We start from the raw sequence: 12,004 nt of genomic DNA on the forward strand, positions 1-12,004 counted from the left end.
CATCTACGCGAATACCCCGCGACCCACATAATAGGTGTACCGTAGGAGATCCATGCACCCGGTGTATGAGGGGCAGAGGGGGGAGGAGAGGAGCTGTAGAAAAAGAACCTGACAATTTAATTTCAATCAATCTCACCAGAGCTCGACAAGTAGTTTGAGTAGTCCATTGAGTTTTTAGTACGAATTATTCAACAAAAATCATCCATTTTAGATCAGGTCAAACGTGGAGAGGTTATGGGAACGAAGTTCAGTAACATAGTATCAATCAGAATGAATTAAAGGAAACACAATGGTATCCTTCATTGAAAATCTTGTCGTAAAACGAGTCAACCCCAGCCGTACTCTTTAAGAGTACGGCTGGGGTTGATTCTTCCCATAATACTATAGCAATAAACTATCGGGTCTCAGGAAGGGTTAAATTATTTTCCCTCTTCTTCTTATACGTGTCATTCACGGATTTCTCTCTTCGCCCGCTGTTAGAAGCACTTCTTTACTTGTTGCTGTGTCTATGCGTTTCAATTCCATCATTATTCGGTATAAAATATTTCCATCGCCTCCAGTCTCATATTCTCTGCAACTTACACGGCTTACGAGTATGTCCGGAGCTGAGTACACTACATGCATAAGTTTTGATAGATCGCTTCTTTATTATGTATATGATAGTAATACTATTTGATATTGATTGTCTTTTCTTGTGACAGAAAGCCTGTTCTTCTTACTTCAATAAACTTAAACTACGATATATTCAAGAGGCATGAATTAAACTTCAATCGCACGAAGTGAACAGATTTGTCAGATGAATGTAATTGGGACCGGCGATATTTTGAGACTTGTTCAAAGCCAGTAAGCAACGGGAATATGAGGTAATTATATATATTAATAGAGAATGATGACGTCATGGGTGAATAAAATTAAACAAATTAGCCCCCAGAGTTTCATCACCGCGTGGGATTCGACTCTTGGAGAGGGTGCTGGGGCGATTTCAAAATGAATAAATGGTTGACAGGGAGGGGAACGAATCGCTCGGCAACCCCCTCTATAGTTCTCACCCCCTTGAAACGTTCTACCCTGAGTTCTTTAGCTCCCTACGATATTCACCTTGATCGCGTCTCGGCATGAAATAATTATCGCCCATCGAGGCGCTAAAAATAGACGACCGCTATGAACTGGAGCCGTTAGCGATGATTATACAACTTAACTCCCGGCTTCCAAACGACGGGAGGCCTTTGGTCCAGCCAATACTCCCCCGTTGTGCACCGCAGGTTGGAGTCGACGGACCGCGGATGCCTTACGACAGCATTTGACAGCCAGCGTCGTGTTTATTACGCGCTTTAAAGCCAAGCTTTGATATAGGGCCAACAGAGCGCCACGGCCGATGGTAGGTAGGGTTTATATCGGATAAAGAAGGGGGGCTAGAATAAAGAAATATAAGAAAATTTACAGCAATGAAATATTGTAACAAAAGAGAAAAATAAAACATCCGTAAAATGTAAAGTTAATGGGATCGAGTTGAGTATGTTAGAACAGATTAAATACAGGATGCGGCAACATACAGGTTACTGCATGTTGCCGCATGCTGTATACCTGAGACTTCTTTTTTCAAACGCAAAGCACTATCAATAAAGGAAAAATATACCGGTTAACCTTAAAGATGTTTGGTTAAGATTTGACGAGTCGTAGTAAAATTGATGAAAAAGTAGGACATAGATGTCACTTCGCTTTAGTTAGGCCGCATTCAGGACACGCGACAGGTATCTGGGATCCATATGAGATGAATCTCAATTGAAGAATTCTATAAGGTTCAAGGAAGGAATCCGCCGGGTTTATTAAAAAAATTACTCAAGAGAAAGGAATAATAGACATGGGTGTGTTGTAGGAATTGGGTCCGCAGCCCCTTCTCAACATTGGTGCATCTGGGAGAAAGATGGGATGTTCCGGGGAAGGATGTATGAAGTGACTGTTGAGGGAGGGAGGGTTTAGGGATCATGGCAAATGAAATGAGAGGTGGTTTTGTGGCTAGTGCTCATGACTTAGGGTAGAAATGTAGGTGAGAGACGTTGGTGGAGCGTATGGGCCTAGATGAAGACATTAGCCCACGCGGGTTGAGGGAAAAATCTTGTGACAATTTCCAATTCCTAATTTTATTCACCTAAAGGCTTCGTACGTATATTAGCAGTAATCTGCCTGATTAGGGTAGTGTTTTGATGGGCCATGAGACTACACACTCCTAATCCCGAACTAACATGGCCAACCAACAAATATCCTTCGATCCGACACTACTTATTTCAGTAACTCATTCATCAGCTGTGCATAATGTCTATTACCCTTGATTCCATCCAAAATGCCTATTCTATTCCTTAATCTTACTCAATTTCCAAGTATTTTCGTCTATATCGCAGTATTTAGTATCCTATTGTTTTTCAGCTACACCTGCATCTAATTGTCCTGCCTTCGAATTTTATCTAACACACTTTTTTCATTCCCAACCATACCTAGAACTGGGTTTGCTTTCGTTTCTTTAAATTTTATTTTTTCCATTCTCCGCACTCACGTCTCAAAGAGGTGAAGACCTAACATCCCCCGCCACACGCCCTTGCGGCAGCTTGCGGGTTATTACGTAATTTAGAGATACCTTGCCTAAGCCAAGTTTATGAAACATGCGTATTACTTATTGAAGTTTCCACTGGTCTTTTCCTTGAACCTTTACTCAATGAACATTTACTATGAACAATAAATAACTTCGTGGCCATTTCCACTCGTATTTATCTAATACAACAGATTTCAGTGTTATATTCTCATCCGGTGCTGTATCAACGTTAAAACTTTGAAACTTGTGTAAAATAAAACGTGAGGAAATGAATTAAAGGTTATTTATTCCCAGCGTAAATTATTCCCATTAAGTGACAGCCAAGTTCACTAAATTTACTATAGGCCATCTCTTCATCTCAATCTTCTTATTAAAGCTTGATCACCAAATGCAATTTCTTTTTCAAAATCCTCGCTACTTAGCTCATTTGCAGCTGGGAGGTTTTCTAAATTGTTGATGCAAGTTATCTACTCTAGCCTAAGTAGGTTCACTTTCTGTTTATTGAAAAACTGATCACCTTTGATCTTTTCTTTATTTTAGGATATTTCTGATGCATATTATATCCCTCATTTGGGCCATTGGCTACCCCAAAACTAATGCTAACGCGTGAACGTGTTTTACTCCCGAAATAAATAATAAAATATTCCAAAAATAATACTTTTTCTATATTGCTAGGGTACCGTCTTGGCTAGGCGTTCTCTGATGGGAGGAATTCATCCGAAAACATAATTTCGAAAATAAATAGAATCCTTTCTATCTGGTAATAGAAAAAACAACGTGGGTTTATTAAGGGGGGAGTTAAGCGTGAATTCATAATAATTAGATCAGTTAATAAAGAATATAAGTACATCACAAACAATATAAATATTTTTTTCTTCGTGGATATCAAGGAGGTATATTATAGAGTAAATCTGACAAAATTGCGGGGCGTAATGTAGAGGGTGGAAGTAGGAATGAAAATCGGTAGGGAATTCAACTCAATTAGGTTTTCAGATAATCAAGCTTTGAATAGTCCAGGCCAGTCAACCCAGGGATTGTCAGAATTGATGAACGCATTAGACGGTTGGAGAGATATGGGATGAGAATTAATGTAAACAAAAAAATGGTTTTCAAGAAAAAGATTTACCAAGTTAAACGTTAAAATGGGATGGCCAGGACTGGAACAGGTAGAGCACTTTACCTATCTCGGAAGCGTTCCGGACCAAAATAGTAAAAGTAGCAGGGACATAAAAAAAGAATTGCGTTAGACAGAGATGTTTACACCTGGCGGGAAGTGATAACAAGAACTTTGAGTAAGAATGTTAAGAAAAGGCGCGTTAAAGCTTTAATATGGAGCGTGGTTATGTACGGAGCGGAAATTTAGTCATTGAAGCATGATGATAGGTGTACATTGGAGAAGGATGGACGATATTACATTAACAGAAAGGAAAACAAAGAAGGAAGTGGTAATCATGGTGGTAAGTGAGAGAGGATTACTTGGGAAAATCAAAAGGAGGCAGGAAAGATTCAATGTATTTAATTGGGAATGGTAGGTTGAAGGCTCTGATGGATGGGACAATTCGGGCCAGGGAGTGATGGGAAGAATAAGGATATAATAATGATAAAATGTCTTCATTGGGGCGAGATTGAGACTATATCGCCCCTTCTTCTACCTCACCCCTGTGTAAATATTGAAATTTTAACTGCGAATCGCAATTGAATTCTATTACGTTAAACTCATTGCATCAACTTGTCGTTTCACCAACTAGGGACGGTAATATGCTTGATTTTTTAGCAACCAATATTTCTGAAAAAGTCTTAAACAAAGAAACTACTAAAAGGAATAAGTGACCACGAGGCAGTAAATTCTAAGTTTTCGCTACATGGGGTCCGAAATAAGAAGCCTAAAAGGAAAATTTACTTAATTCCAAAGAAACTGCGGGAGATGCCGCAACAGTAACTTTTAACGGAGTCATCCGCTAATGTGCATTTCAATGCAACAATTTCAGAGCGTAAAAATCATTCGCCTTGACTGGGACTCGAACCCAGATCCCTCAATATCCGGTCGAGTGCTTTAGCCACTTAAGCTACCGAGGCGTCCTCTTAAACTCTGAAATTTTGGGGCTTTTAAAGGAACTAGATGTTATGACGAAATACCGTACATACAATGTCACATGTATTCGTAGTCGTGCGCGAGGCGCCACAGTGGCGCCTCGCGCACGACTACGAATACATGTGACATTGTATGTACGGTATTTCGTCATAACATCTAGTTCCTTTAAATGCCCCAAAATTTCAGAGTTTAAGAGGACGCCTCGGTAGCTTAAGTGGCTAAAGCACTCGACCGGATATTGAGGGATCTGGGTTCGAGTCCCAGTCAAGGCGAATGATTTTTACGCTCTGAAATTGTTGCATTGAAATGCACATTAGCGGATGACTCCGTTAAAAGTTACTGTTGCGGCATCTCCCGCAGTTTCTTTGGAATTTGTCAAAGGGAAAACACCATACGTGTTTAAAGTTGGCTTTAACCTCGTGGACAGTGGCGCCTCGCGCACGACTACGAATACATGTGACATTGTATGTACGGTATTTCGTCATAACATCTAGTTCCTTTAAAAGCCCCAAAATTTCAGAGTTTAAGAGGACGCCTCGGTAGCTTAAGTGGCTAAAGCACTCGACCGGATATTGAGGGATCTGGGTTCGAGTCCCAGTCAAGGCGAATGATTTTTACGCTCTGAAATTGTTGCATTGAAATGCACATTAGCGGATGACTCCGTTAAAAGTTACTGTTGCGGCATCTCCCGCAGTTTCTTTGGAATTTGTCAAAGGGAAAACACCATACGTGTTTAAAGTTGGCTTTAACCTCGTGGACAGTGGCGCCTCGCGCACGACTACGAATACATGTGACATTGTATGTACGGTATTTCGTCATAACATCTAGTTCCTTTAAAAGCCCCAAAATTTCAGAGTTTAAGAGGACGCCTCGGTAGCTTAAGTGGCTAAAGCACTCGACCGGATATTGAGGGATCTGGGTTCGAGTCCCAGTCAAGGCGAATGATTTTTACGCTCTGAAATTGTTGCATTGAAATGCACATTAGCGGATGACTCCGTTAAAAGTTACTGTTGCGGCATCTCCCGCAGTTTCTTTGGAATTTGTCAAAGGGAAAACACCATACGTGTTTAAAGTTGGCTTTAACCTCGTGGACAGTGGCGCCTCGCGCACGACTACGAATACATGTGACATTGTATGTACGGTATTTCGTCATAACATCTAGTTCCTTTAAAAGCCCCAAAATTTCAGAGTTTAAGAGGACGCCTCGGTAGCTTAAGTGGCTAAAGCACTCGACCGGATATTGAGGGATCTGGGTTCGAGTCCCAGTCAAGGCGAATGATTTTTACGCTCTGAAATTGTTGCATTGGAAAATTTACTTGTTTAAAGAAGGGGACTACAATCGTCTGAAGCGCGTGCTACAGAATCAATTCGCTAGTCTTAAGAAAGATAGTAATCACCGAAATACTGAGGATACGTGGAATCACTTCCTTGAGATCACGCGCTCAGCAGTCAACAAGTTCATTCCCAGTAAATTTATAAAAGATATCACGGAACCTAGATAGTACAACGCCGATGTTAGAAAGGCATTGCGACGTTAAAGGTTATGTCATGTCAAAATGAAAAATATTAGGGATGATATCACTAGCTACAAAAAGAATAAGATCACTTATGATTATAAGATATCTAGGGCGAATTCCAAGAATGAATTTCGGAAAGCGTTAAGGAAATTCAAAAGGGAAAGGTAAGCGGAAATTTGAAAGAGAATCCCAAACCATTTTGGTCATACGTCAGAGAAGTTCAGGGAAATAAGTCAACTGTTAATTCACTACACAGAAAGAGTAACCAGCAGTTTGGAAAAGGCTAACTTATTAAATTCCTTCTTTCAAAGCGTCGTCAACAATATCTCACAGAATGCCTTCGATAATATACCAAATCCATCGGAGGCCGGAGTGCCGGTCAACCGATGCCTAAAATTGAAATCTCATATTATGGTATAGAACGTTTGCTGAAACATACGAAGCCTAATGAATACTTCTGGTCCGATGAAATACCCGCTCATATATTTTAATGGTATAGCTTCGGAAATTGTGCCGTACCTAGAAATAATATTTAATAAGTCGCTGGTGTATCAAAAGGTTCCCAGAGATTGGAAAACGGCTAACGTAACACCAATATTTAAAAACGGAGGCAAGGAAGAGCCGAACAATTACAGACCTATTTCCCTCACATCCATTTCGTGGAAGGTTATGGAAAATACTCGTATAGTTTCTAGTTTGATCGTGAGACACTTCGATAATCAGGAGTCATTAATGAAAACCCTTCGACAAAGCACCTTCTGGTAAAATAATCGAAAAGCTAGAGAGCAAATGGAATAGATAAAAATATCTGGGTTGGAACTTTAGAATGGTCGGCTGCGAAGAGTAGTGGAGTTAGCTCAAATTCAGTGGAAGTTACTTCAGGTGTTCCCCAAGGATGTTTAATCGGACCTCTTTTATTCCAGCTTTAAATTAACGACATTAACTCCGTAGTCACTAGTAAGATACGTTTATTTGCTGACGATGCAGTGGGTTACCATGATATCCGTGATGCTGAGGATACAGCGGCTTTATCAGATGATCTTAATTCTATGTATACAACGCTGGTGCGACACTTGGAAATTAGAATTAAACTTAAAAAAGTGCGTAGTCATTAATTTTTGGAAAAAGATCAATTCCCTCCGGAACGTCTACTGCATTGGGAACACCGAAATGGAATGCGTAGACTCAGTTAAATACTATACCTAGGCGTTACCCTCACTCACAATCTCTCCTGGGTGAAACACTAAGGAGAATATGTGGACAAGCTAAAATATAATTAGGATGCATAAGAAGATTACTGGGTAAATGTGATGAAAAGGTCGAAGAAAAATGTTATATTTCGCTAGTTGGGCCTCATTTAGAATATGCTACTCGTAGGGTACACTATGTAGGATTAATTGACGAATTGGATCGCGTGCAGCGTAGAGGAGCGTGATTTTGTAAAACGATATGATAAACTTTGTGGCGCATCCAAAATGTTAGATCAGCTAGGGTGGAAATCACTCACGGAGCAAAGGTTAAATTATGTACAGCTTGGTCAGAACCAAGGAAAGAGGCGGGAAATCCAAATTTAGTAGGGATAAATGATAAGAGTCAAGGGAGAATGCCAGGCACAAAGAACGAATACAACCAAAATTCTTTCCTTAATAAAAAAATTGTTTGTTGGAACACCTTACTTGCAAAACTATTCGAGCCCTTTCCTAACAGTGTAAAGACTTAAGGAAAGACGTAAACAATTAATGTAATAATTTGAGTGATGGGTTGTGTAAAAATCTATGTAACAGCTTAATTTGATTTTTTTTCTTGTTGCTTGGAAAACTAATGTTAGTGAGATTGGGATTTCCTTTTTTTGTGTCAGAGATTTGTGTTTGGAAGTTTCCTTTAAGTGTATTTTTTTACTGACTGATTTTATTTATAATTTTTTGTGATATTGGTTCATGTCATATTTCATGTTATTTTTTCCAAGGCAAGTTTGATTATAATACTTGGGAATTGTGTGCCAACAATTATAAAACAACAATGTAAACAACAAACATGTAAATGTCAGCAATTATATATACAAAAAATAATTACACACGCTCGAAGTCAACAAGTAAAGACATTATGCATTCCCTAACCGGATTGGATCAGTTCCTGGGGATATGAGCCAATGAAAAAACGTTACGGTGAACTCCAGCCATAAGTAATATACAAGTATTAATGCTTTTATTTTTCTCTCCCTCTCTTTAGGAATCCAGTTCGGCGCTCAACTGGACCCTTTCAACGGCGGAATCGACGGTGAACAAGGCTGTGGAGACGGCCATGCCGCTCACCGCAAGACTGGAAAAGCCCTTGAAGACGGTCGACTCCCTCCTCTGTTCTTCCCTCGACTACGTCGAATCGAAAGTTCCGGCCGTCAAACTTCCTCCGCAAGAGGTATACACACAAACACACACACACATGTATATGCAGCCAACTAATGAACTTTTTTTCCGAGCCACGTTCTCCACTCTTCCCTCCAGCCACATAAGAGATGAGAAACAGACGCAATTCTTTGATTTTCTGTCCTTGACGCGAAGTGACTTGCCATTTGGTGGGAATAAAAAATATCAAACAGCTATGTACGCCACGAGAAATTAATTTTATTTCAAATCCTTTCCTTATATTTAGGTTCACCCGTCACTCTGTGTGCGTCGTAAAAATACTACCATATATCGATTCATAAAGGTACACCCTTTTTAAAATACTCTTTCACCCAGATGCATGAAAAAGATTTACAACATATTTTTTTACAAACAGGTGATAACATGCAATGCAATTCTCAGCAGTTTTGATGTGTGGAACTAAACCCGACTATAGTATTCACCGTTAAATATTATTTCCTATAGAAAATGTTAAAATAATAAATTTTATTCCATATTTATCTAAGAAAAATTCAATGATTCTTTAGGAAATCTACTATTTCTTCGAAAAATGACCTGGGCAACACCGCAAATAGCAAACTTAGATTTGCCCATGCTGTTTGTTAATGCTATAACTTAATAGTGATAACGATCCTGCATTTATTGTTTGGATGACTTTCTTTTTGTCATCGTATTGGTCTAAAATTTCTACGAAAAAAATTTTACAGACTGATTCCAATAAATAAATTACCCACTCACGTTGCGGTAAGCGGGTTTGTTTGCTATCATACGCGATATAAAATCAAGGTTGCCAGATTATATAGGGATAATAGGTAGGCTCGACCTAACTCAATATTAAAAATGTTGACAACATTGGCGTTGTATTTAATAATTTTCATAGATAACCTATAGCTAGTTTTACATATTGTCAATCCTTTAATAAATGCCTCTAAGTTCGCCGTAAGCATGGTCACATTCACCTTTTTAATGAGCTATTTATATTTCAATTGTTTACACCATTAGAGCCCGCACCAAACTGGTTATTTTTGTGGTAATAATTTCAAAACCAAGAATGTGAAGGTATGCCTCTCAAAACGCCATACTGCAAGACAATAGTATAAATTGCCAATGTAATAAGCTAGATGATAACATATACGTGTACTTGTGATAACGGATGAAATTCCTTTGAAGTATAGATAGGACCAACACGCAAGATAACAGAATAACATTGTTGCAACCGCTTGCATTGATCCAACGCAAAACCTTAACTTATCTAAGTCTCCCTTAATGTAAAGTGACACGACATTATGCTGGGTTGCACCAACATGCCAGTGCTCTTACTTACGCAAGGTCAGCTTAATGCACACCGAGACTTAACGAGAGATAACGTCGTAAGTTTTTATGTTGATATTTACCTGTATCGCTGCGTCGATGTCACCTGTTATCGATGTTTACCTGGATATCGCTGGTCACTGGTTTTCAACTGTGTACATCTCGCATCTTTTCAATGATTGAATGGTGGATATTAAAATACGACAAACGACTACAGTCATCTGTTTACTGAAGGCCTAAGAAAACGTTTTACTACCTTTGCACAATACATTTCAGGAGATAGAATTGGATTTTTTTTGAAAGACATAAATTTTGGCGTGCCTTTCATATGTGCTAAAACGTAGTGTTACCAGTAACCTTAAAGGGGGCACAGCTCCATTACAATGAATCTTCAAATAAAAAAAACAAAATATTCCAGGAATGCTTCTAAAGATGAGTTTGCACTTATATAAAGGCTTGAATTCATTATACAGACTGGCCATAGGAAACAAAGGATAAGCGATCCTTATTTCCAATGACCTTGGAAACAAGGAAATAACGTGAATTAAAATAAGCTGAAGAATTCAATTCGTAATTGAACGATGATGCTCGTTATACGAGAATGCATTGTGTTATCCTTTCACATTTGATTAGCTATTTGGACTACAAAGCGGGAAAACAATTTTAGTACTAGCGTGGCAACATTAACACACGTTAAGGAATGCTTAAGGAACCCAATATCGTTAAGGAACCCGAAAACAATCTTAAGCTTAAACAAAATAGCTCTTACGAGAGCTAAGTGCAACTTGACTATTAGCTATAAGAGGACAAGCGCCATTTAAAAGAGTTTTAAGTGATAACTAAAATTTACGTTAAACTTCTCCGAGGCGCTTAGAAAACTATGTTCATTTTAGGGTATTACGCCATAGACTGCTGCTACTGTTGATATAACGGTTCTGTTACTGTTGTTATGACTATTGTTAAACCCACAACATGGTTAAACCTTCAACAGTATAAATTAAACTTATTCACATTATATGCTGGAATAATAATATTAGAGCGAAAAGCACATGGTTTACAAAAGAAATGAACCGTAAGAATGACTAACGTTGTTAGCTGCCATGTTGACCTAGCTTTGCTTAATTTGCGGAATTTTATGAGGTCACGGAAAATTGTTGAAGACGTAACTGGGGCGATATCCGTTTTATTTAGTGTGTTAAACAGCCTACAACTGAGTTAATAAGAGAAATATTTCTCGGTGTCCCTAGGGTTTTGTTTTTCACACAGATATTTCAATAATTTAAAAAAAACAACAACGCGCTTCACACTATCGTACGCAAAATATATTACATTCAAACCAAGATGACAAATTACTCAGAAATAGGTTTTATTACGGAGTAATTGCAGAGATTCCATCCTTACTTATCAATTTATGTTATTTATAAATTATCATGAAAAATGCCCAGTCCCAATGGACTAACGCGTCTCTCTCTACAGGTATGCTTCCGAGATATTTCGCCGACGGCTTGCTTCTCCTGCGTAGTACGTCGACAATGGGTTAGCGTCACGAAATGACTCGCCACTAATAGAACTGTAAACATTTTTGTCCCTCACACAAGACGTTCTCTCTCAGGCCTTGAAAGGCACGGATGAGTATTGGGAAATGAATATTCAACGGAGCTAACTCAGAGTTCGGAATTGTCGGAAATTACTTATCTGTACGTACCGGTAGTTGGAGAATTTAAAGAGCCAAGAATGAGCACCAGTAGTCTCCACGAAGAAAAAAATTATACGAAAAACGATTTATTCACGTGGTACGTATACCCTCAACAGGAAAAGATCACAATTTCCGGCACTAAGCGGTATTTTCATCCGCGTATTGAAAGCTACTTAAGATGGCCTTATTAAACATTATAATTATTGGCAGTAGACCGATTAAGGTAGTTTTTGGATTAACACAGCAATTATCCCTTCGCTTTCCAACTTCTCATCAGAAAGATACCATCTTACACCCCAAAATACATTACTCGTCTTCAATTACTAATAGTTTCATCTCCCTTAATTCCGTCCAAATGCCTACCCTATCCGTAGTTTGCCTAGCGTCTCCCCCCTTACC

General features: G+C 38.9%; 1 protein-coding gene across 3 annotated transcripts in view; it reads left to right on the forward strand.

The window, feature by feature from the left end:
* Positions 1-12,004, forward strand: part of LOC139700990 (lipid storage droplets surface-binding protein 2-like) — a 64,668-nt gene that overhangs the window by 30,077 nt on the left and 22,587 nt on the right. For all 3 annotated transcript variants that reach the window (XM_071599537.1, XM_071599538.1, XM_071599539.1), the window contains exon 2: positions 8,426-8,611. In XM_071599537.1, the coding sequence (XP_071455638.1) occupies positions 8,426-8,611 (186 nt within the window). The remainder of the gene's footprint in view (positions 1-8,425; positions 8,612-12,004) is intronic.

Source organism: Hetaerina americana, unplaced genomic scaffold (genome assembly GCF_022747635.1).
Source record: "Hetaerina americana unplaced genomic scaffold, ioHetAmer1.1.p SCAF_11, whole genome shotgun sequence".
NCBI lineage: Eukaryota > Metazoa > Arthropoda > Insecta > Odonata > Calopterygidae > Hetaerina > Hetaerina americana.